We start from the raw sequence: 26,881 nt of genomic DNA, 5'->3' as shown, positions 1-26,881 counted from the left end.
TGGGAGTTCAATCTCCTACCTCATAAACAGCACTCAGCTCCAGAAAGAAGGATCGGGCAGCAGACAAAAGCGAGGGGCTGTTGGGACAAACCACCATATAAGCAACATCTCGTTGCCCACCGTAAGGTTCCAGCAGCAACTTCTCCCAGAAAGGCAACGCCAGCGGGGACAGTGCCAAGAAGTCCCGCTCCCGGTCATAACCCAGCAGCACTGTAGGAATGGGCAGGGGCTCCGGAGACTCCTCTGAACCTAAGGAAGGAAAACATTGTGACATCTTTAAGATATATATTACGGCACAAAATATACAGGTAAAATTCAACACAAAGCGCTAGCTGTTCACGCAAACACTAAGAATGCACTGACTCACCATAAGAACCTCTCCCTGCCATCTTATGAAACTGCTGCCAGGTGAGCGGACCCTGAACATGCTGGATGTTTTCCCAGGTCCGTCCTGTTCTCTTTTTCTGGATGGCATCCTGCAGGAAAGGCTGCAAAGACAGCAGCATACGCACCATATCCTGTGACGACAACATGCTCATATCCACCACTTTCGAGACACACGCACATATACACACATACACACACAGAAAGTGTACAGATGCACAGGCGTTAACAAGATTCTGAACACCAGAGAAACAAAGAAATACATAAAGAAATACGAAATACGTCATAGTTTACATATAAAAGCAGCCCAGCATGCATAATAAATATCTTAATTTAAGGGATTTTATCATAATTATTTATCCACTCTTTAGAAGCCAGACCACAATTCTTACCATTAGTGTGAGGCCAGGAGTGGAGAGCGGTACTTCTGACAACAGATAGATCTACTTTCCCTCCTGTGGGGTTATCCACGTACTGAAGTCCCTGCTCCAAAGCATTGTAGCAGGCCGTACAGGCGTCACTTCCATCTGCCCACTGCTTTTCAGACATCCAGCTCTGGAGGAGTGCCCCTTTGCGGCCGTGGCAGGAGCAGCTCAGGGGGAGATGAAGTGAAGCCAGAGAAGAAATGGGGTGGGAGCACTGTTCCTGTAAAAGGACCATGACCGCAGGAGAGGCAGGCGCTGCATCCTGCGGTCGCTTGGCCTTGGAGTCTCCCATAGTCGGGTCCCGTCTGGAAAGTGCTAACCTCCTCTCAGCTGCTCGCCCTACTTCGGAGGTTCGACCAAAAATGTCGAGCTCGTCCTCCAGGAAGAGGCCTGTTCCGAGGGCCAGTCGCCTGTTCACGATGGCGCTGAAGCCACACATGCAGCGGTATTGATCTTCACCAGTTGAATCTGGGATATAAACCCCCACGTCTGCTCCTTTGACATTCTGGTTGCAGGCACAAATACAGCAGCTGTCAAAGTTGCGATCCTTGAAGACACTGAGGACAGAGTCTGAGAGCAGGAGGATTGTGTACAGGCTGTGGGCCTCAGGCAGAGACGGGCCCGGCCGAGCTAGGGGCTCTACAGAGCTGAGCGGCAGGCTTGTAGAAGGGGTGGAAACTGGTGAGCTAAGCTCAGTACCATCCTGCTTTACCGAACCCTGTCCAGAGCTTGCGGTGTTAATACCCCGTGGTGTACGTGGAGTTCTTGGGGTGGGCACAGAGAAGCGTGGGGTGGCAGGAGATGGGAGGATGCCAGTAGTGGTACTGGTAGAGGCAGTAGCTCCACTCATCTGCACATAGTCCTGGTCGGCGAGGGGAACACTTGGAATATTTCTGGAAAAAGAATCGAAAAAACACAAACAAATAGCGAGACAAACAAGATTAGTGTAACTGTCTGGAGAGCATCTCTTAAAGGTCGTGCAGTTTGTTCCAAACACAAAAGGAAATCCTCAAACTAAGTGATACCATGCTTAGAGCGCTACACTCTTTCCAGCAAGGCTAAAAAGTGCCCACAAGCCATCCTTTCAGGACCTGCATGCTTAAAAAAAACCTTTAAAATGAACTCATTAATTATCCTTGGTAGATTAAAATCCTTGCCACCAGGGGGCAGCGTTTCACCAGTGTTGAGATGTTTTGGATGTGTGCTTTTCTTTAAACTACCCTCTTTTTTTTGCCTGGCCACCATTGTAAATAAGAATGTGTTATTAATGACCAGCCTGGGTAAATAAAGGTTACAGTGACAGGTACAAGCTAAAACTACATGAAAGTAAAGCTGGGCCCTAATTCTCTCCAACACAATAAACAGATGTTCTACACATAAAGTCAAAACAGTTGTGGTGTCTTTGCATTCTGTTGACAGCTTTAGTTAATTTCAGAAGCTTTAAACTATTTTAAACAGTGATTTACAATTACAAGACAAGCACAAGATGAAAGTCGTTTCACTCTCTAATGTGATAACTGATTACTCACATGTATCCATCCTTGGTGAAAGCAGAATTCTGGGGATGCATGACCGTGGGGAAATGTTCCATCTTGGGCAACAAGGACCAGGAAGGACGGTAATAACACTGTTCAGGAATCTTGAGTGGTGGAAGATTCTGGCTGGGTAGGCAGGGTAGTGGAGCAAACATGGAGGAGCCTATCAGCGGCTGGACAAAGAGAGGAATAAATGTTTGTTATTATGTTATGTTATGTTGTTAAAGAGCAGAAGTTGAGGAAAAGCTTCTGTCTACTCTAGGTGCAATTATAAAGGCTATTTAGAAATCAGGCTTGCAAATAAATCAACTATAACAGTATTTTTCCAGATTTTTGGAAAAAACAACTCAGTGACCACATTATTGAATGTGTGTCCCCAGCATCGTTAGCAGTCCCTACCTTGAGTTTCAAAATTGTTGCTTATCTACTAATCACAGATTTTCAAATTATAAATACCTCCTGAAAATCACTGAAATGAAGAAACCAGTGATTCCACAAAATTAATGCATCCATCCAGTTCAGTTCTGCTTATCCATTTCAGGGTCACGGGAGGCAAGAGTCTACAGGCATAAATCAATCTGCTAATTTTCTTGAAAAACATAAATAATTTCTTGAAAGAGCAGAGAACTGCAGTTTTTAGCAAACATCTCCTGTCTGTGGTATTCTGTTGACTATTTAAAGCAACAGGATGGCTTGGGGACACTACCCATGTTCATATTAATATGTTTTTTAGAGCAAACAGAACAGTGACATTTTCTCAGCTTTAGCTGCGTAACTGATATGTTAGCAAGATATTCCTCAGTGCTCAAGTCTTCTGTTTGCATTAGGGACGGCATTAGGATTCTAAGAAACTGTTAAAAGCAGATGTTCTCCTTGAATTATTCACACGTTTAAACATTCAATAACATGTCATAAAAAGCAGGATTATGACAACCCTTATCTGCTTTAGATCACTATGTATGTCAACTCATCATGAAGTCATATTCACTCAAATCTAATATTTATGTATTTCAGTCTTCCTTCTCATATCGAAGCTGCTCTAACAATATGATTTGCTCTGAGTAACTTGCTTGTGTTGTCAAGAAGATGCACTCAGTACGGAGCAAATGCATTCATAATGCATATGATTAGCATTCCCAGCTCACCGAACCTGCAGTCAGTACAGCTCTCTAACATTAAAAGGTATTAGTGAAACACTTCCAGTGTGATATGAGCTAGCGCCAAGTCAGCCGAGTCAGACATTTAAATAATAACAAGTAAAATGGACAATTTATCTTATTTCCATCCATCTGTGCACTTTTCTAAATTAACGCCTGCTGCAAAAAGCTAATGACATGTTTTTATACCAGGGATCAATTCAGAGTGTCAGATCTAATAATCTTAACTACCGCTTCTCCTCACCTTGATATCCTCCTGCCTGGGACTACCAATGTCATCCTCCACCTCCATCCTGTGTTCAATCAGCTGGGTGGAGGCTGCTGTAGGAAGGTGGTCAGCTGGTCCAGTGGGCGCGGGGGGCTCTTGACTCGGGGTGTCCCGATACGTCATGATGGGAGAGAAGGCTGGGTGCTGCTCTAGAGAAGGCGGGGTGGGAAACATCCGCTGGAGATCTGCTACTGCTGAAAAGAAAAAGAGATGGACAAAGAGACACAGAGAGCAGGGAGAGGTAAATAGATGGTGAGCGGAATTTAGAATATTTAACACCAAACTACTACTCGAGGGAGCTTTTGAGATTTTAAGACTAGATACTCATCAGAGTGACTCACTTGATGGATAAGGTACTGCAACTCTTCCTTCTTTTCCAATAGGACGATCTTCTGTTGACACTGGTACCTTAGTTGAGTGCTGGTTTGGGTAAACAGTCTAAAAAGTATTACAGGGTAAGTTATATTACTAAAATACTTCATACTTTAAAATTCTTAAATCTTTAACTAAAAAACTGTTTATTTTCTAATATGATGTTTGGAGTTTTGTTCTTTTGTTTGTTTGTTTCAATCTAAATCAAAATTAGCACTACAAAGTGTCTTACCACTGTTAACACTGTTACAAGAATATAAATAAAACATTATATTTTACCCCCGGCTCTTCATCGTCTTCATCAAGTATGTTGTCTAGATCAGAGATGTTGACCACTAGATCTATTTCTCTGGTCAGAGAGGGATTGGTTTTAGCAGCTCCATCGTCCTGGCCTGATTCGTCTAAAACAACACAAAACATCGTTAGACTGAACAAAAATACTCACGTGTGACATGAATTGCTGTTTTGTAGAATATGTAAATTATGTTTATGTCTGTGATTAGGACCCCCACCTGATTTTGGAGCAGAGTTAAAAATGGACATAGCATCTTTTCCATCAGTCAACGCTCCATTGCTGGTGATTTCTTCTCCCTAGTGGAGGGATTCAAATAAAATGAAAACATTCGCAGGTTATATTCAGCACAGTTTCAGTAAAATATGTCGAGAGCCTCACTTCATTATTATAATGTACGCTTTGTGCTGCAAAATGCCTTATCCTGATAAAATGCCACATTCTGTAGCAAAGAACACAAAGCATTAGCATTTTAGCATTTGCAATATTAACTGTCAGTTTCTTCCTGTTAAAAGAGAGTTTATTCTTCCCACTGTCACCAAGTGCTTGTCATGTGATTGATGGGGTTTTCTCTGTATTATTGTAGAGTCTTTGCCTTATAATAGAAAGTATTGGATTGAATTGAATTAAACCTACTTAAGTGTGTCATAGACAACATGATGGGTTAAAGTTTATTATTCACTGTCCATTTAGCTTTTTTTGACTTGTCCACCCTACTAGGGGCTTATCCAAGTCTTTAGCTGCTAAATGCTCTGTTATATTCACCCTCTGGCTCACGGCTGTTAAACTCATTTTACTACATGAGCTGCATATATTTAAATTTGAACTTAAGTAGGCTAGACTACTAATAACCTATAAAGACTATAACCTATAAACTTTTTTTAGTGTTAACAAGTGTTTAAAGGAAATACCCTTTTTTCACTGTAGACCCATACTGAATAAAATAGCAAATTCTCTATTAATTCATTTATAGTGAAAAGAAACACAATTTTCTGTTTGGTTTTTTTTATGGTGTGTCTATTACTTATTTTGGTGTAGCATGGCAGGTCAGGAGTCTTTGTCGGTACAAAGGCTGTAAAAATGATGATGATTCAGATCTCTGGACACTCAGTTTGGACTTTCATGACGTGATCAGTTTTTAAGCTTGAAACCCAGAGGAAAATCTACATTTATACTTTACATCTTTGCAGTAGTCACATTTTGCAAAGTGGAATGGATGGCCTGGTTTTGACCCCTGGGCTGGACCTTTGAAAGCCCAGGCCTGGTTGATAACTATGTCTGCTGTTTGGGTGACTGGACAGATAAGACTGATAGCTTTATTTATTTTATTTTTTTTACTCTAAACAATTACCTGTTACAGCACGATTGATGGCAACTGTAAAACTAAATTAAACAACAAAGCTACTATGAGACCTCCTTGGATACAAGTGGTCATGCAATCCATAATTAATAGATAAATATTGATTTTAACCACGTTACATTTTTCCTGAATTCATTTTTTTGTTTGTATTTGTATTTTCAAACTGTGTGTTGTCCTACCTTGGCCTTCTTGCTTGGTTCTCGCCCTTGACCCTTTAATCTCTTGGAAGTGGAGAAAGTGTACTCAATGTCTCCTTCCTTAAAGTCATAGGGATCGTCCCCATTATCCCGAAGTGCCTCCACACCTGGCTGCTGGAACAGGCCCAAAGTTTGGATGTGTTCCCTCACTCGCTCCTCTGAGATTTTAAATTTCTTGTGCGCCTGTGCGTATAGTCTAAAGGAGACAAAAGAACAAGTTTATTCTTCTGCGTTCTCATGTACCATACAAATGCACTAAATTCCCAGTATTATATTCAGTATACTTCCAAATATTATTTCCCCAACACTGGTGCAACTTTCCTACCTTTTAAGCGAAGCTCCCTCGATGGTTGTGTCTGTTGTCACTTCCTCTAGTTTATCAATGGGGAGTTCAGAGGGTCTAAAGTCAGTCTTATCAGTCCTGGGAGTCCTGAAGCCTCTCCACCAGCCAGCCCCGCTCTCCCTCTGCCTCAGCAGAGCTGCATACACAGCTGTCTCGCTAGTAATCACCCCCAATCCTGAAGCACCATCTTGACAGACGGGCATATCCACAGGCCCATCCATAGCCTCTGGGTCTTGTACCCGGGGATGCGGGCTAAGAGTGGGTGGAAGTGGAGATACTGGTGAATGGAGAAGGGACTCAGGGGCTTTTCTGCCATTGGAGTGGGGCTTGGAATACTTGCAGGTTGGCAGAGTGGCCAGGGACTCTATGGGTGGATCCAGCGCCACGAGGCCACCGAGCTGGGGCCCTCCTGGAGAGTCTTGTTCCAGAGGACTCTCCTGTGTGACAGACAGACGATGGTGGAAAGGAATAACAGCTGGCCTCTTGGACTGTTTGTCACCCTTTTCTGTCTTGTCACTGGTCTTGTGTTTGGGCAGGGAGGGAGTGTATAATGATGGGCCAGAAGACTGAGTGGGGTTGGCACTAGTTTGGGAGTTGGCAGTGGACGCAGTGGTCAGATTCAACTTCTGCTGCTTTAACCTGAAACAAAAATAAATAGTAATCTACTTAAAAATTCTCTGAAAAGACTTCCATCTAAATTATATGTCTGAAAAGTCTGTTTTTTAAATACTTTAATATTTCTTTAAAAGACCCACAAGCAAATCCTTCTATCAGATTATCAGAGCACGCATCAGCATGAAAACAAGAACACCTGAATCTAACAAATTTGGAACAGCTTGGGTGCAATTCTGGAGTACCTAGAGCAGCTGCAGGGTGCTCTCGCTCCCAGATCGTTGAAATCCCACGTGGTAACTCCATTTGGCACTTCCTTTCGAGGCGTTACTTCAGTTGACTGATTCGGTCTGCGGGGAACGAACAGATTCATGAGGGCGCCAGCTCAGCTGCATCACTGCACTTCAATTATAATCCAGCCAAAGTCAGGGAGTAAACTCCAGATTTACTTACACATGCTGAGGCTGGTTGAGATAGCACTCCCTCCAGGCCTGATGGACCACCTGACAAGTCAGCTTCTTCCCAGAATGCTTTGGGCTGATGCTGGTGATACTCATGCTGCTATCTGGTGTGGGCACACTTGAGGCTGAGGTTACGAAGCCGCTGTCCGCTGGAAAAAAAAAAGAGAAAAAAAAAGAGTGAAACACTGTCAATGTAAAGCTGTCTAGTTTCAACACTTCATCATGTGTGTATAATGCCGTGGCATGTCTGTGTGCCTGTTACCGGAGCATGGCTGCTCTGGTGATGTTGGTGGCGTCAGTGGCACGCTGCAGTGGTTCAGCTCTTTGTTGAGGCCCTGAGCTGTGGGAACAGGTGGAGGCTGCTCCACTGGTAGGTCTCCTTGGGCAATTAGCACGAAAGCAGCTGGGTAGGTCATTCTTACTCCACCTGAGAATACAAGAAAAGAGGATCTGCTGTTATGCAAAAACAGGATACATTTAAATGCTGGGTTAATTTTTTAAATGGACACCATTTCTAGATAATGCTAATAATTAGCCTTACATAAATAAAGAAGCTGTATAATGTCTGGTTCTTTTTTGTTAATGTAATTACCCACTTTCGTACTCACCGGTCATGAAAACATAATCAAATCTAAAATCCTTTTGTACTCACTCCTTCAGTATTATTTCTGGCTTTCCTCTTTAGATGCAAAGCAGTTTTAATTGTAATCAGGTCAAACCAAAGCTGTGGAATCAGACTGATTAGACAAAGCTGTTAGAGTAACTCCCCGGGGTTTTTTACCTCAACTTCACTTCACTATTCTTCCTTTCTGTCAGTCCTGCTCTCTCCTCCCCTGCCTTCCAGTCACTTCCTGACTTCTGTTCTTTGATAACTGACTGTAAGGATCATTGCAGTATAAGCACCTCATCCACTAATACCTCAGCTTAAACTGCCTGGGAGTCTACATGAGGACAGAGGGTAATTAATGTGATGTTGATCTCTCAGTGTTTGCTCTAGTTCCTTCTCATTCTGAAAGAACTGCAGTCCTCTTTACTAAGTACTGCTTTTTGGTAATATTGTATGCAGGATATGAGTTTTATTGCAGACCGACTGCACAGCAAAAGTTTTGTCTTTTTTTTCTTTTTGCATTGATTAGGTGACCCTGAATCCTCCCTTAGTTATGCTGCAATAGGCCCAGGGTGCTGGGGGTTCCCATAATGCACTCAATGTTTCTTCTTCACTCACCTCTTTGACTCTCTATCTGTTATTATTATTTTTTGGCTCTCTTCAGCAGGCCTGTCTCTCTCCCCTCAACCCCCAGACAGTCAGAGCAGATGGCTGCCCCTCCCTAAGCCTGGTTCTGCTGGAGGTTTCTTCCTGTTAAAAGGGAGTTTTTCCTTCCCACTGTTGCCAAGTGCTTGCTCACAGGGGGTCATCTAATTTTGGGAGTTTTCTCTATATTATTGTAGCATCTTAGCCTTACAATAAAAAGCACCTTGAGGTTAGTGTTGTTGTGATTTTGTGTTATATGAATAAAACTGTACTGAACTGAATTGCATACCATTTTAAATCCAATATCTTTTTCACCACCATTACTTTTCCATACCTACAACGACCTCCACTGCCACGTGACTGTTGCGATCGTAGGCCTGGCTCGTTTCCTCTTTTTCCTTCTCTCCACCTCCCTCTTTCTGCTGAAGTACCATGGGGTAGAAGTAGCTCCACTCCTCCATCAGCTTCCGCACTGCTGGATCACTCATCTTATAGGCCTGACCTGTAAGAGTGCCGCTCAGACCGTACGGACTCAGGATCACTGCATAGATAAATTAATAATGTAGAGAAAGTAACAAAGTTCACACATCAGTAGCTCTGAACCATTTTATTATTTTTTTCTGCATTGATTTTTATTTTCTTTGCACAGCAAACCTTTAGTGATGGCTCATAACTGCAATGCTGAAATACTTACTCTTGTTTGTGCTATTTATACTTCTACCACTGGTAGAATTTGACTTTTTACACTAGTGAATCGAAATGTTAAGTTTTTATACACATAACACACCAGCAGCAGCGCCTAAAATATAAGATATTACTTTTAACAAAGCAACCTGAAAGTAAAGTATGTAAAATACTTTGTAACCAACGGGATCCTCACTAGGCTATTTAACCTCTCCCCGACTGGTGCCACTGTTCCCACCTGTCTGAAGGCCTCCACTATCATTCCTATCCCCAGAGAACTGGTATAGACAGCCTCAATGACTACAGCATATAGCCCTCACGTCTGTAGTCATGAAGTGTTTAGAGCGGATAATGTCTCAGCACATCCGAGACTGTCTACCCCCTGTCCTCAACCCCCACCAGTTTGCTTACAGAGCAAATTGGTCCATGGAGGATACCATCACCATCACCCTTCACAGAGCGCTGAGCCATCTGGAGAACAGGAAGAGCTACGTGAGGATGCTCTTTGTGGACTACAGCTTCCTAACCAACCGGCCTCAATTAGTCCGAAGCTGAACGTCCTTAAAAACAAAGAACTCATAATTTACTTCAGGAGACACAGACAGGTCCACTCCCCTCTGATTATAAAGGGAGAACAGCAATCTGTCTCCACCTTCAGGTTTCTGGGCACCGACATCTCTGCTGATCTGACCTGGAACTGCAACACCAACGCCCTGGTAAAGAAGGCCCAGCAGTAGCTGCACTTCTTCAGTGTCCTGAGGAAGAATAAGCTTGACCAGAAGCTGCTGCTGGTCTTCTACCACTCCTCAGTGGAGAGCATGCGCTCCTACTGCCTGGGTGTTTTGGTACACAGGGGGCTACAACCATCGCCAGATCCTCCTCTCTCAGGAAAACCAGCACCATCACAGGTGACGGCATGAACCCCACTCACCACCTGTTTGACCTGCTGCCCTCTGATCGGCGCCTCAGGTCAATCAGGTCCCACACCTCCAGACCCTAACCCTAACCCCCCAAACCTTCCACTGGGTCATTTGGACTGTTAACAAACACTGTTAACAAAGCCATGGTCTGAGTAACCCCCCATCACTCAGGCCACTCTATTTCTTTACACTACTTCCAAGCACTTTGCAACTTGTTCTCTATTGTGTGCCTTTTTCTTCTTTTTGTATATATATCCTTCTTGATTGTATATATTTCTCCCATTTGCTGGTTATTCCTGATGTCTGCTATTTATATTTTATTCCAGCACAGTTGGACCACCGACAAGAAAGGGCTAATCTATTCTATTCTAATTACATACTGATTTGTATAATGCACAAAATAGTGTCACACTCACTATTATTTGTGCATCACAACAGATTTTGCTCATCATCCAAGCAATAAGCAGTCATGTGTCGTTGTTATTACAACTGTGCGGTAATACTAAAAACACATGACTGAACCACACTGCTGGACTGAGTGATGTTTCATTATTATAAACAGCATGGGCACAATTGTTTATTCAGAAACAACTCTATGGGCTACAAACAGTGATCGCTTGTATTTCACTTAACTGTGGCTTCTTGAAAGTGAAAGCAAAAGCGTTCAAGTGTAAACGATTCAAACACTTCCTCTCTACCTGTTGCTGACTTGACTGTCGTCTCATATTCCATTAAGGAAATTAAGAGACTTCCATTTGTACATAATAATAATCACACCTCCGTTGGATATATACTGAACACGAGGATTGCTTTGTTTTACATGCATAAGCACTAGAAGAAAAAAACATAATAATACATCGGGTTTGTGGTGTTACCCTGTACTGGTGTGACGGAGGTCTGTGCGAGACGGATGTGGTGTTCTGTGATGTGGTACGCAGGCTGGTGCTGGGCAATCTCCACACTTGTGCACACGTTGCTCTCTCCATGGAGGAAGAAGGAGAAGGAACACGACAGGTGTTCGCTGGGGAGAAACGACAGTGAAGATTCAGATGATGGGATCAGGGATGAGCGTAAACAGCGTAGAAATGTGGTGGCGTGCTCGGTGTGCTGACCACAGAGACACGGGAGCGAGTAAAGGTACACAGCCTGATAAAATAAAACTCGTTGGCAATACAACACAGTTCACGCTGTCCATTTTAATTACATGTAAATTTTTCAGTGTAACACAATTAATTTGATCTAAATTCATTTACAGAGTCATTACGTTACTTGAGACTGAATAAACCCAAAGATTGGATCGTCTAAAAAAAATGTTTAAAAAGTAAAACATGAAGCTGCCTGCCTTTTAGGCCACAGAATAACAAATGAGAGCATTTCTGCAAATAGCAATTTAGAGAGCAGCCTCAGAATGGATCTTGGTAAAAGCCTCGCTGAGCTCCACCTTCATTGATCATCTTCATCAGTTACCAGATATGCTCCTTATTGCAGGTATAAATCCTCATTTGCTTATGAGTGATTGTGGTGACTACATGTTTACATTATGCAGCGCTCTCTTTATTACACAGCCTGGGCATAGTTCATCATGTTTTTCTTTTTTTTTAATCACAGAGGATAATTGCTGGGGCCTTATTACAATCTATGTACCAGTGGGCGGGCTGGACATCATCACAAGTACCTCGACAGCTTCACTGATGTATATTTTTAATCTTTAAACTTCCTTGCTACCTTGGTTTATAGATATCAGACTGACAATAAAGTCAGCAGGTACTGTAATCTTCTTGCGATTACCCTGCTGCCTATGCAATATCCCTTCTGCCCCGAGGGAGCTTGACCTCCATTTGAGTCGTAATGGATCATCAAATTCAATAAAATGGCCAGCTCCACAGTCACTCATTTGGGCAGAGCTTAAAACGCAGTCTAGGGTGACGGCCTCCAGATGGCGCTGAATGCACTCTAAGACAGAGCAGGCCAATTTTTTTTTCTGCTTCATAAACATTCCTGATGCTCCTGGAGAAAAAACCACATACCCTCCTAACAGCAGGTGGTTTGAACACAGGTCTGCACAATCACAGGAGAAGAGCAGAGCTGAAGCACATGCATATGCATGCACGGGGCTGCGACAAACGGGTGCACAGGCGCATGTCGCCTCCACACCTACAGGCGCTGCCCCACTGTCTCCCTCACGCACGCACACACACAGACAGACACACACAGTTCATCATCTCTGCAGTTCACATCTCTGCAACACATGACTCAAAATGATTTCAATGTCACTGTCCTCCAACCTTGTCCTCACTGCATCATCCCACCATATGAAGAGCTATATATAGCTGCATGGGGAAGTTCAGGCAAACAGCTGCAAGTCATGAATACCGCTCATGCACATACGCAAACAACTACAATTATCACTGAGGGATCTTTAGTGTCTCCACTCTTACATGCTTTGATTCTGAATGTGTTCACTTTTTCACACAATTTCAGCACTTGGTTGGATTAGTGAGTTTTTATTTATTTATTTATATATTTTATGGTTGATCAACTCTCTGATTGGCTGATTGACTCTTGATTGGTTAACTGTACACAGTCCTGCACAAATTAAATAAGGCTGTTGAAGGCTGGTTATTCCCGTCTTATGCTTGTAATTTATTTTATATCTTTACATTATTTATATATACACAAAAATATGACTCCCTAAAGGACTGTTATAGACAGCCGAGACCTAATCGCAGGGAATCACTGTAGAGAAATATCTCTCTTTAACTATCTGTCTGTAACTCAGACATTGATCCAACATAATTAAGGGCTGGATCCTTCTGATATCTCAGCTCAATTTACTGTGCACTGATACCGACTTGTTCACAATGGGGCAGCCGAGTAAGTGCACTCGAAAAAAGTAAAAACGTCGCAGGGGGACGAGGAAATATTTGCTTGTGCAAAACATGCCGACCGATAAAGCAATCAATGAAGCCAATAACCAGTGTGCAACAATTGCAACAAAGGAACTCTCGTAACGGCAATAAATATGCGATCATATGCAAGTCAGGGAAAAGCAGAACTACAGAAAGCGCATCAAGCTGTAGGGCTGACGCAGCTGGGAGATTGATGCTCCCTGTCCTTTTACAAAGGGCATTTTCCTGCACAGTAAGCGAGTGTGAGTGTGTGTGGACGCACTGGGCTCCTTGCATCCTCTGGGGCATTTGTGCAGTCGGCAGGCATGTGTGTGCAAGAGAATGGGAGACAGAGATGCGAGGCAGCTCTCTGTGCTGGGCTGTATGAGTACAGGTATTAATAAATGAAGAGGAGTGATGGTTGAGACTTGCCTAAGGGCTGACAGTACAGGAGGAGAGATAGAGAGAGGAGACAGAGAGAGTGAGAGAGGGAAGGCTGAGAGTGGGATGAGAAGAAAGAAGCGGGAGCATGAGGGGGAAGAAAAGGGAAGACAGAAGGAGAAGAAGATGGAGAGAGCGAATTAAAGCCGTGCACGGGTAAAATTGAGACAAAAGGGGGGGTGGGGGACGGAAGGATGGAGAGGAAATTAGGAAGACAAGGAAAAGAAAGATGGAGTTAAAATGAGGAGTGAGAGCAAAACAAGTGTGTGAGAGAAAGAGGAAGAAGTGAATAATTCAGTGCCACACTCTGCAATTGCTGCACACATATCGATGAGATCAGAGTTTTAATGGGTGGCTACTGAGCATACTTTTATGGTGAAATCAATCAGGAAATGTAGAGTCAGACAACACAAAGAGACACACCGCACACTGTTTGTGTGGTTTCATGTGCATGTTATGTGCCCACAATAAGAGGTAACGGTATAAATGTAGTTGAAGCGCATGTATTACATATGTACAAACATGCAAATGCCTTATGCATGCAGAAAGTGGCATTAAATGCAAGCACAGCTAATGCAACAACGACAACATACGGTCTAAATGCTGCACGCGTGTTTGAAGGGATTGTGTTTTGGCTCGTGTGACAACGTGTGTCTTTTTACCCGATCACAACAGTACCAGCCAGCCAGCCAGCAGGGAAGCTGGTTAATGTCTGACATGCATCATGGACTTGACACAGACACACACACACACACACACACATCTGTGCATATAATCACATGCACACAAAATAACAATGTTTATCTCGGTTGTTGGGCTGTTCTCATGTCTAACCCAGGAGACACAAAGATAAAGCAAGATTAGATTAAAGGAGATACAAAGCAATAAGCATTACAATCACAATGCGCAAGGCACACAAGGCTCCTGTTTCCACTCTTAGATGCACTCCCAAAGCCCATGATGTGATAATTATGTTTAGATATAATCAACTGTAGTTACATGCACAAAACACACATATCAGTATTTTTCTTAAGATTCTCTGAAATCTAGAGGGATTAATCTGCTTAATCTGCACATACTGTTTTGTTTGTTACCAGCAAAACTGAGAGTTAAACTAACGGTTACCCTGTTCCTTCTCACAGTCTAACCTTTCCCACACAGTTGCACGAGTGTACACATTCCTCTGGTGCACACAGGCCACTGTGGAGGATGTTTGCACTCCTGTGAGCTCTTGTTAGGAGCGTGTACACACACGCTGCGAAAGTCCTTTCACTGCTGAATTGCTGAAATTATGGCAAACAAATCTAACCAAGCCACCTACCATGCATAACGCATAACAGACTCAGGCGTATGCTGCTGCATGTACAACACCACTATTAAAAGTAACATAGGGGCACATGCAGTAAGTTTGATGTATTATTCAGCGGCCCCTGGTGAGTGGCCTTAGCTAGTGTTGCTATCACAATCTTTGTGTTCAAACAATCCTCACAATATCTATATGCACAATGAAAAGGTGTGATGTAGACAAAAAAAGCACAAAGAATGATTGATTAATTCTTTTTACAGAATCTCTGCAAACGCTCAATCCAATCATTACCAAGTGGCTAAATTCAGAGAAAAACTTCAATGTGAGCCACTACAGGCTTTTACTTCATATCTATGACCTAATTAAAAACAGAGGGAAGGGGTCTGGTTTTAGGTTGTTGCTCTGATGTATCACCATCCTCTCTATTGATCTGTATGTTTTTTTCTCTCCTCCTTCTTGAACTCTCTCACATGCTCTCTGTGGTTTCTCACCTGGTAATATAAGAAATCTGGGTTATTGTGCATCGCATGTTCTTTGCGTTTGTCTATAGGGAGGCTGAACGCGTGGAAAACATTTCAAAAGGAGAAAATCTAAACCTCTCAATAATCCAAATCATTAACAAACCCTCTGATGACTGGTGCCACTGTCAAACTTCACAACTTAATACCACACTTAACTCTGGAAATGATACTATCAGTATCATTGTCTTGTGCTAAATTAATAATTTTATGGCTCACAGTGCATTTAGTCAATCAATGAGCCATTGTATAGACTTTTAGCTAGTTCATGAAAAGAAATAGAGACAAGAACATTAACATAAAGTAGTCAAAATTCATGACTGACTGCTGAAGTTTTAGCGATTAAGCTTTAATCGCTTTTGTTGTCATTTTTCACTACAAACAGTTGTTTCAGAGTCATTTGCAAGCCAGCCATTATTTTTCTTCAGTGCAATACTGTACCATGTAGTAAAATATAATAATTTGGCTCTAATATACGTATGGAAATACAGTGGCTCAGAAAAAGTTGCATGAACCTTTGAGTTTTTCTGCATACAAAAAAAATAATAAACTCAAACACTGTGGAACTTTTTTTTCATATTTTCCTGGTAAACAGACTCCAAAGCTACAGGAATACTGATGTAATTATCATTTGAACAACAGCTCTGAACTTCCCGCTTCCACAGTCCTGGTCATGTGGTCTAGCTGCTAAATCTTCAACACTCATCTCGGTCAAAAACACAAACAATCAAAGCCTAGACTGAAATACGATTTGAAATTTTGCCGTTCATTCACTTTTTTGTGCTCGCCGGCGCAGCACTGAGAAAAATCGACAGCAAATTATTGGATGAAATAAGTATGAAGGCAAAAAGTACCGAAAACTCCCAGCAGCTAAACTTAAAAGAATCGGTATAAACAAATTAAAATACACTGATTTAATTTAAGCAGCTAATTCGCCTGAAATGATCCCACATCTGGGATGCTGACTTCCTCCCAGTTGTAGTTTTACATATATGATCATTTCTTTAACCTTTTTTTTCTTATAGCTCAAAAAACAAAGAATATATTTGTGCAAAAACTTCAAAGCTTTCAAAGCTGATCCTTTCCTCCACTTTCACATTAGTATTACTCTCCACACAATAATGAGGATAAAGAATGTGTTACTGCGTCTGTTGCAGTGAGGGAGGGGGTGGTTGCATACTTACAATGAAAATAAATTAGGTCATCTGATTTTTTTATTTGTTTGGTTTTTTTTACTAACTTGTTTGTGTTGTTTGTGAATGAATGTGACTGAATTTATTTATTTTTAAGCTAGGACTCCATAAAACCCAATTCCAGCCTCCCTCCTCTCCTGCTCATGCAGTTAACCGTGGCATCTGAACTGTGCATAAACATAAACAAAGACTGGTAAATTATTTCACAGGCTAAAACTCAGATGTAGCAAAGTACATAGAGAGTTTTCAGAATGTGAAGGATAAGAGATGACGGGGGGGGGAGATCTTTTTTCTCCTTTCATTTCTTTATGTTATGTTTTTATTTCTGGAGATTCTGTGACCTTGTGGTGTGGCCTAACACCAGATGTCTGTTGCCTAGGAGATGGCTCATATCTCAATGTCACTTATCCCTGAGGAGAGGAGAGGAGAGGAGAGGAGAGGAGAGGAGAGGAGAGGAGAGGAGAGGAGAGGAAGAGGGGAGGACCTGCAGTCTGTTTTAAAAAGCTTGTTCTGTCAGGTCAGGTAAGAATTTCTGAGATTTAAAAAAATATATATTTAGGTAGGCGATGCAGCTCGTGTCTGTTTTATAGCCGTGCTACACTAAAATAACCACATTATTTATGCATGAGTATATAACCATTAGTGAAATTAAAGCACCAATATTAACAAGCATACTGTGTACTGCACTTGACATGCATAGAATTGACTGAACTAATGAGAGAGACAGACTCTAATACAACCATTCAGCCGTCTATAGTAATGATTAATTTATGACCCCCTACTTTCACTGAGCCCCACCACACACACTGAGCCTCCACCCCACTCTTCCTCCCTCTCACGCTTCTCCTCTCATGCTCTCCCCTGTAACTCTCTCCCCTCAGCGTCTGATGCAATGCGTTACCAACCCAGAGTGCTTTCCTCTCATTCAGACACAAAGAGAGCAGGAGTGTTGGGTTAAGAAAGGAGGGGTTGACGTTTGTGTTGTTGTTGGTGATGGTGTTGGTGGGAGTGGGGGTGGGTGGGAGGAGTGGGTTTGGGAATGTTCTCCGGGATGCGCCGATTCCCGCTGTGCCCCAGGGACACATACGAGATAAACACCAGATAAGCCTGACAAAGGCAGCAGCGCCAAGGCGCAGGAGTTGGCACAAAAAGGGAGCATGCCATTGATATTAGCACCAAAGCGCCCCCTGTTGGGGATAAAAAGGCACAGAGTGGAAGTGAAGAGGAGACAAAGGAGGTGGTAACACAGCTGAGGCGGGAGGTCACTCTACGCCTAACTGAGAAATGTCCCCCTCATGGCATGAAAACACTGATGGCCAGAGATCTGCAGGGGTTTTTAGGACTCACACTGTCAAGTGCGGGGCAACAGTGCAATTGTGGGAACAAGGGATGGTTTCTGTGTGTGTGGAGAATGAGGGAGGGGGGAGGCTGTGTGCTGGAAGTGAGCTGTGGAGATATGTGGCAAGTGCAGGCACAAAATGTACAGACATCTATAAAACACTTGTATTTGTTTGTGTGAGTGTTCAAGTACATTTCTCTCCGTCTCTGTCGTCCCTCGCAGGACTTGTAATAATTCACAGAAAGAACAAGTCAGGATTGGCATAGCAGGGGGGCGTACCAGCTGACAACATATTCAAACAGAGCTGTCGAACTCAAGAGGAATTACATGATGTGTAGAAGTCACACACACACGCAAACACACAAAAACGCATGTTCAAACACCGAATGTGTGTGTATGCATTATGCCCACTTACAGTAGGACACACGTACCAGCATCTTCACACCATCCTACTGCCCACAAATAATTTAATTAATCTCCAATAACGAGATATGTGATCACCGCTAACTCTACTTAGTAAGATGTACTGTTTGCATGGGTTGTTGATTTGTTGCATACTTGTACGTCATTTGTATATTGTGCAGTTTTATGTTGCCATCTTGGGGTCTACAGAGATAAATTTATAGTTTTGCTAAAATTGGGCATCTTACATTAATAAACCGTGATTTCTTTATATTTTGCGTCCAAGGAGCCGCTTTCCTGTAAGTTTGTAAAGTGCTCTCCATGCTTTCTTTGGACACTCATTTCACTCATCATCGCTTCAGTTCTTGTACACGGCCATTTCCACAGGAATGTGTTTTGTTTGTTTGTGTTGTTTGCTTGTTAGTCTTTGACTCATGAATCATTTAAGCATAAAAAACCACCTAACTCGAGAACGTAGTCAGAATCAGAATTACGTTTTAACGCCAAGTTCGCTTTTGTGTCATGGTCCGAAAACACTGGTACAGAAATAGAATATAGTGTTGAAGAGTGTCTACACATCAACTGTTTTGAACTGTATGTTTTGTATTATTTTTATTTGAATAGTATATTTGTATTTTTGCACTAACAAGGTGAATCCCAAAGAGCAACTCGCTGAAAATTATGCAAATCTTGACATGGTGTGGAGTGTATTCTTAAAAAAATTGCGGAAACTGGAAATGTGAAGGATAAAAGAGGAAACAGCTGGACTAAAAAACTATCTGCGGTGGATCAACAGTATCTGAAAGTCATGTCCTTAGGAAATAGGAAAAAAATTCCAGCAAAGACATGACACAGTACTTGAGAAATGTACCTGACCCTTCAGTTGATCCATCTACTGTTCACTCAAGCCTCATCAGAGATGATCTCAATGAAAGGGTGGCTGTCAAGAAGCCACTCTTAAGGAAGGGAAACAGGAAGAAAAGGCTGGCGTTTACCAAATTACACAGGAAATGGATTAAAAATCAGCTGTAACAGGTCTTTTCACATTTTCCAAGATCAAGACTTTTGCACAGTATATATGGATTATACTGAAATCCACTCACATGAACTGTCCCTGAAAACAACCCTTTTTAAAATTTTATTTAACACATCATTACTTTGTCGTCGCTCTTTTACCAGCACAAACGCAAATGTATAGCATTTGTAAAAACATCAGCTGTTACCACATGTTTCAAATTATTACAACGTCATACATCAAAGGCCCTGACTGGACTGGAGGATAATAACATTTGCTGGGGGGTTTCTTGTGTACAGCAAGCCATTACACATCACCAGTATAACACATGACCTCAAGAAAAGAGGAAGAAGAAAATGTTAAGAATCTATTGCCAAAGCTGGATGCCTTTCTAGCTGGACTCTTCTGCCCTGAATGCATTACCCCATTGGGAGAAGTTAAACAGGCCCTTGGAAAGCAAACGTCCCCTCTGAAACAAACCTGTACTACTTCCAAACAGGGCTGCATTTGAACCAGAGGCAGCAACAAGTTTGCTACACAGTATCAAAAAAGTGTCTGGTAGGGCGATGGAGCCAAGTTATATGCTCATGGAGCTCAAGCATGGCCATTCATACTTCATTAAAATAATTAAACCAATTAAGAAACAACTGAATGACGAAAATGTTGCTTTTTTTTTTTTTTTTTCCTTTTTGGTTTTTTGTTTTGTTTTTGCAGCATAAAGTTCTGAAAACAGACATTTTCCTGTCAGTTAGCAAAATCTTTCTGTTTTATAATTACAAGACAGCCTGGCCAATCAGCTACCAGAACGTTTTCTGTAATTTTACACATTTATTTCTTACAATTCAAGCCCAAACAGTTGTGCTGACAGACTTCTATTATTAATTACAGCAGATTTTATTTATCACATAGAAAAACCGAGCAGCATTATTGTAATTGCACTTCTTTTCTCATATTAAGGCATCTCAGGGATTAAATGTGTCAATAAACTTCTTTACACTGACAAATGGGGGATTTCAGCGCTCTGGCACATGTGAGATCAAAGAGAGCTGTATGTGTACATGATGTACAATGAGTTTGGCATCTCTGGCTTAACGTTTCTATTTCTATTTCATTTATAGTTTTTGTTTTCAATTCACTTTAGTTCATTGTCCCTCAGTTCCTATAAAAGTTACTGCTACTTTAGACTCTTCCCCCTCCTCCATGCACCTCAGAAGCTGCGCCAGAAACCACTACTGAGCCAACACAAGCCGCCAGACTAGCTTCAGTGCTCACTCTAATATGTTATTTATAAGCATTTTTAAAACTATTAGAGGGACGAGCTTGTTATAGACGTTAGAGGTTTTATCTTCATATGCACAGTGGAAATATACACAGCAACCTACACTGTGAAAATTGTATTTCGCTGATCTCTCCCTTCACAGAAAACAATTCTAAAAATTCTAATGAAAATAAAATTAAAGATGCACAAAATTTTGGAAAAGAAAGTGGAAGTCATACATGTGCAAACAACGAAAAGAGTTCAAAAGACCTGCGCTTGAAAAACTGAGTTGTATCTCAACTTTGTGCAAGTGTGCAAACACATCTGTATAAATCAGTGGAGCAGCAGATAGCAACAGTCACAGTAACACTCAGCAGTCTCATTCAGGAGTCTGATGGCGGTGTCACAAGCATTCACATCCTCTCCATCTTCATAAAATCATTCAGCGAAATAATCAAAACATCCGCATTCCGAATTATATCTGATTCCTCCATTACTTTATCACCGATACATACAGTACATTTTACCAGGAGTGCTTTTTGGTACAAAGATGTCACAGTCGTGTCAAGCTTTCTCACAGCGTTTCACAGATATATGCAGTACAAGTGACACACACTCTCTCGAGATGTCACGCGGCATGCCTCGCCGAGAGGCTTCCACCTGCTCTAAACAGCTAAACCCAAGTTTGCCTCAGCACATCACAGCAGAGTGCACTTGTGTCAGCAACTTTCTACAGGAAGAGTTTCCTGTGCATTTGTTCCTTTGCGCTACGTTTGAATGACAACGCAATTTACAACTTAACAATGTCCAAATATATTATATAAGCACATGCATGATTTGTGCGTGTGTGCTCGTGTGTGTGTGTGTGTGTGTGTGTGTGTGTGTGTGTTTGCTGCAGCTACGCAATATAAAGCAGATTTCCAAAAGGAGCTGTTTGACAAAGCCACTTACTTATCCACTCAGCGTTTGAGCGCTGCTATGTTAGAAATGTAAAGAATGTTGCCTCCTCACCAGCAGGAAAAGCTGAAGTGGGCCGACTGAGCTGTGTGAGGGAAGTGTAATGGCTGCAGCAACAAGTTGAACTACTGTCATCACACCCACCCCTCTTTTTACTCTGTTTCAGTCTCAGTGACTGTCTCCCACACTGCCTACACAGCTACACAGCATGATCCACAACCCTTCCCTCACCCTGGGAGAGAGAGAGGGGGAGCTGTGAGAACTCAGCTATGCTCTCACCTTCCACCACTGCTCTAGTTTTTAATAGTCTCACACCACGGGCCAGCTGCTGAAACATCAAGGACAGGCGACTCTACAAAGTGTGACACAGCTATTTGCACAGCCAAGCTGTGTCACACTTTGCACACATGCATTTCTCAGAGTCAAACATACATGAAAGAGGAAAAAAGAAGAAGAAATCCTATTAAAAGTAACCAAATGAGATGTGTGCATGCACTTTTGTGCCAAGTGGTCGACTTACGTGTTGCCCAAAGACTTCTCCTCCAGCTCGTGCGGCTTGAAGAACCATTTTCCAATCCTCACGAACCCCTTATCTGTCAAACATCTGCAGCGATGAGCAGGAGAGGAAGGAAAACCCAAGAAGAGAGAGCCGTCAGTTTTCTCTCATCATCAGCAAGCGATTGATTAACTGCAACATCTGAATAGCATTGTGCGCTTCAATCAAAGCATCAAGTAACAAATAATATTGTTGGAAAGCTGAAGTTTTTGAGTTTGTAAAAGTGATGTTCAGAATGAACTTTAAGGCTTCTGCATGATAGCTTCCGATATTAATCATTTTCAGCCTAATAGTTTCAGAGTTACAATTATAAAAAAGTTATAATTAGCCTTGCAAAATTTGTATTAGCTTTCTAATCCTCCTGTCTTGAGCCATTTTACTTTGGCTCTTTGCTTCTCAGAACTGTCTACTATTTTACTTATTACTAGTAATGCTGATATGTAGTTTGCAAGTGCACAGGGGAAGGAAGAGTAATTTCTGCTAATCTGTTTCCCCAACGTGATTTGCACTTTTGCACATGGCTTGCCAAAACCACTTCTTTCATCTGATCAAAATATGATCACATCAAAGTTCAGTTCAGTCATCACGCTCCCTGTTTGGCTGGGCAACCAGCTCTTTTAGAAGGTTTTGACTCGTCTCTGTGTGCAGGTGCCAGTGATTCCCCCGCTGAAATCTCTGACCTGGGTCAAGGAATTACAGAGAGATTTCAAGAAGTCCACCTCACTCACCCAGACTCAGCTATCCAAAGCTTTCAGTCTCCAGCTGTACCATCTTTGGTGCATTCTGATTAATGCATTTTCTCATCTGATCGTGCCTTTCCATTGCATATAAGCGATCTCTAAGTTTTACAATAATATTCATAAGGAACAGATTACTATAATGAGTGTAGCGTATGTATGTCTCTTTTCTCTTCCTAGATTTATTAATCAATCTGGATGAAACTTGCTACATAAACTGGCTACCAGGACCATCAACATCTATACAGCTTTTGGGAATTATATTTATAACACTGACATCCTCACAAATGATTCATATTACATGTAGTAACTGATCTCAAAATGAAATGTATCAAAATTGCATTTGTGTGTATGTTGCTGTTTATAAATGCATTTTGGCAAACAATTTCTTGACTGAATTGTGTCGTCACTTCACGTCATCGCCATATAAAGAACATTTTAGCATACAACTGCATTTGTGCAAATCCAGCTGACATACAGCAACGTTTGCATACGTCTTCTCATTTTATCTCAGTTTTGGTTTCCACCAACTTCTTAGGCAAATGTCTCTTTCAATATTGACCAATAATATTCACCTGCCATAATATTGGTCTTGTTTTAACCATTTTCATTTCTATGAAATTTTAAATGGTAAAATGAGGCCTTGCCTTTTTTTTCTTTTAAATGTAGGGAGTTGATATATTTCCCTTAGCTCTATCTTGAGGCCGCTGTGTTACCCATATCTCAATTTACCTGCAACAGTGACTGCCATAAAGTGTGCAGGAGAAAAACAGCAGGAAAACCCCCAAAAAACACTTATAGCCTTTTTTTTAATCATCTGGCAAACTAATCACTTATGATTACGCTGTACAAAGTGTCGCTATTCCATTTTATTTATGATCATATTTTCTGATTCTGCCCACTGCGTTGTCTTTATTGGAGCCAACCAATACATTCATCTTCAAGTAGATCAAGGGTATGGGGATAATTTATGGTAATAAATAACAATAAAATAGCATCCATCCATTTGAGAGTCGGGCTATAAATTTAAATCTATAAATCTGGCGGTTGATGTCACACTTTCTTTATTCAGCAAAACGTCTTTACTGTGATTGGCCAATTTACTTGTGACACTCTGTCTCTTACAGCTCTTATTCTCATGCCAACTTAACGAGTAGCACAACAGAGTTATTGTAACATCTTAACTTTTACATTAACTTTAGCAAAAGTTATATTTCTGTCTTTATGCTATTCAATCCTTTAAATAAAAAAACTGCTTGTAAAAGAAAAAAAACGGAATAATTTTTGATGACAATAATCATAATTAAAATCAGAGCTATAATATCGGCAGCCTGAGACAGAGGTCAGCTTGATCTGCAGAATATAAAAGAGAAAGTGGAACCGATACCTTTAGTGTTGAAACAGTGAGCTATTTAAGGAGTTAGCTTCAAGGTAATAGGAAGGTTAATTCAGCATGCCCCCTATGATGATCACTGATGCTTCACTTAATAGAGAGCAAATATGTGCTGCTTCATTTAACAGATGGCTCTGACTCAGAAAGGAGAGCTTTGGGTACTTGAGCAAGTGATTCAGCACTCAGTTTATAATTCCATTAAGGTGAAGCTCATGCAGGAAAACTAACGCGCTCTGTCACTTTGACTTAAAGTTGTGGTTTTTTTATTTGTTTGTTTGTTTGTTTGGTGACTTTCACAATTCAATTCCCAAAACAGGAAGAAATACACCCCTATTTAGCATTTAGAAGAATCGTGTCGCTGTGTAAATATTTAGGAAATGGGAATCTGAGGACATATTGCACTATTATTTTACCCCTATCACTTTGTTGTTGCACCGTTGAGCTGGGTGCAAAGGTAATAAAAAAAACTAATCTAAGTGTGTAAAAGGCTGAGCTGGCATGAAGCGACGCTGCTGTGTCAGACGTGAAGCCCTTCTGTGTAAACTCTGGTGGCATTACACCAGCTCGCTGTGGTTCAGCGTAAACAAGCAAAGGCGCCATAAAGCGGGGTCTCCGTGAACACCAGCATGGTGAAATCTCTGTGTTAAACAGGACTGCTCATTATTTGCCTCAACAGGCTACACTTATGGGTGCCACAGTGGAGTTATCCAGCAGCAAGCTTGTTGTTAGACACCATTTATTTACATTTATTTACAGCTCTCGCGGTGGACTGGAGAAAGCGCTGATGGTTTTACCTTTCCAGCAGGTTGTGTATGGCCTTGAACAGAAGGGTTCTGCACTCGTAGGAAAGCCCGCACTCCCACAGGCCCTCCTCACCAACTGAAAGAAAAGGAAACAAAGATATTTGTCAAGATTTCTTTTTCTTTTTTCTTTCTTTCTTTACTTTTTTGTTCATGAAAATTAGTAGTTGTATCAATCAACCAGCCATGGAGCAACATCCACCAATCTCCAGCATGCTCAGCCCTAACCAGTCACCAGCCTAGCTTGCAACTATCACATTTTCTGCTCATTTGCCTCTGCTCTATCTTGGCACCGCTGTGTTACCCAAACCTCAACTCACCTACAATAGCAACTGCCAACAAGTGTGTAAAACCGCAGTAATCCCCCCAACACACACTTTTAGCCTTCAAACTATTCACTCATGATTACCCTGTACATTATTATTTATTATTTATAGCCATTTTTTCTGATGCTTTGCTCTGCTGTGTCCTTATCAGAACCAATCAATGCCCTAATCTTCAAATAGATCAACGATATAGAGATAATATGTCCAATTACGAGCCACATGCTAACATGCTGTTAGTGGGGAAGCTGCTCACTGTTGATAACAACAAACCCAATCAGACACTTAAAATCACCCTCAGCTGACTGATCTGGACATTATAAAGAAGATAATAAAGGCAAAGTACAATAAAGCAAAGTGATTAAAGTTAAAGCTACCCAGAGCCTCGGTATGAGCATCAAAGCTGGTGAAGTTATAAACATAGTGAGAAATTATGTACACTTGACACTTGTTTTGTTATCTAAATCTCCTGCACCTCTATTTGCTTGATGTGAGGTAAAATCTCTCAAGCAAAGGCGCGTGAGCAGCAACTCACAGCTCATTTCTTTTTCCAGTAGCAGACTACTTAACTGTATATAAATGTATTCAGTTGTGTAAGTGAATAAGTTTTGCAGTAAGTTACAGGCATTACAGGCATATGCATGGAAAAAAGCAGAATTTTTTTTGTATATGCTGTCAGTCAGAGTCTTTAGAAAGAAAAATCAGTATAAGGAGGTCACACTTTGCAAAAAGATCGGAAACTGGAATCACCCAAGAAAATTGTGATGTGGCAGCCATGAATCGGTGCATCTCTAATGAGAAAGTATTACATTACTATTATCTCAGTAAGTAACGTCATTTACAGTGACAGTAGGACATCTGCACACGCCACCTTGACAATAATAAACAGCACATGGTCAACATCTTAACGAAATTTTGTTTATGGATAACTCTGTCAAAACATGCTGCATGTGCTGATGAAATAAATTACACATCATATTTAAAATCAAGATGATGCCCGTGTGTGTGTGTGTGTGTGTGAAGACAGAGAGTTTGCTCGGCTGTACAGCTGTCACATTGGCTGCAACGACAGCCCAGTCAAACCCCATGCAGTTGTCAGCCCCTGTTAGCCTGAGAGTGAGAGCGTGCCTGTATGTATAAAGGCTGACACACAGGCTTCGCCCTGCTCAGGTTTTTACATGAATAAAGAGTTTTAACTCAATTCACTTTTCCTTTAAAAACGTGTCTGAAGACAAATTAAATGAAGTTTGTCTAAGCAGTTTGGTTTGCAGTATGCTGTGAACAATCCTTCTGCCTCCTGATTTCTTTACCCCCCACTCCGGCTCCCACCCAAAACCTACCCTGGCACCAACCCCCACTGCCTTCCTCCCCCCCCCCAAAAAAAGGAGACACACTCTCACACACACACTGACAAATGCACACACAGCGGCCAGTTAACAGTGTTTCTCTTTGTTCTTCGCCATATACCTGCAGGGCTGCTGGAAGAACTGGAG

At 41.7% G+C, this 26,881-nt stretch overlaps 1 protein-coding gene across 8 annotated transcripts in view; it reads right to left on the bottom strand.

Annotated features, from left to right (window-relative positions):
* LOC100700595 (mediator complex subunit 13L) overlaps window positions 1–26,881 on the bottom strand; it is an 86,797-nt gene that overhangs the window by 7,251 nt on the left and 52,665 nt on the right. For 7 of the 8 annotated variants that reach the window (XM_025908948.1, XM_005460195.4, XM_019361073.2 and 4 more), the window contains 17 exons: window positions 25,060–25,144; window positions 22,100–22,183; window positions 11,138–11,283; window positions 8,993–9,199; window positions 7,669–7,833; window positions 7,399–7,555; window positions 7,191–7,295; window positions 6,316–6,972; window positions 5,973–6,186; window positions 4,654–4,732; window positions 4,421–4,542; window positions 4,111–4,207; window positions 3,746–3,963; window positions 2,339–2,517; window positions 777–1,702; window positions 368–547; window positions 20–249 (listed from right to left, as the gene is read on the bottom strand). In XM_025908948.1, coding sequence (XP_025764733.1) covers window positions 20–249; window positions 368–547; window positions 777–1,702; window positions 2,339–2,517; window positions 3,746–3,963; window positions 4,111–4,207; window positions 4,421–4,542; window positions 4,654–4,732; window positions 5,973–6,186; window positions 6,316–6,972; window positions 7,191–7,295; window positions 7,399–7,555; window positions 7,669–7,833; window positions 8,993–9,199; window positions 11,138–11,283; window positions 22,100–22,183; window positions 25,060–25,144 — 3,851 coding nt within the window. The remainder of the gene's footprint in view (window positions 1–19; window positions 250–367; window positions 548–776; window positions 1,703–2,338; window positions 2,518–3,745; window positions 3,964–4,110; window positions 4,208–4,420; window positions 4,543–4,653; window positions 4,733–5,972; window positions 6,187–6,315; window positions 6,973–7,190; window positions 7,296–7,398; window positions 7,556–7,668; window positions 7,834–8,992; window positions 9,200–11,137; window positions 11,284–22,099; window positions 22,184–25,059; window positions 25,145–26,881) is intronic. The other variant, XM_025908949.1, reaches the window with a different exon arrangement.

Source organism: Oreochromis niloticus, linkage group LG7, assembly GCF_001858045.2.
Source record: "Oreochromis niloticus isolate F11D_XX linkage group LG7, O_niloticus_UMD_NMBU, whole genome shotgun sequence".
NCBI classification, from domain to species: domain Eukaryota; kingdom Metazoa; phylum Chordata; class Actinopteri; order Cichliformes; family Cichlidae; genus Oreochromis; species Oreochromis niloticus.
This window is presented reverse-complemented; position numbering and strand designations above follow the sequence as displayed.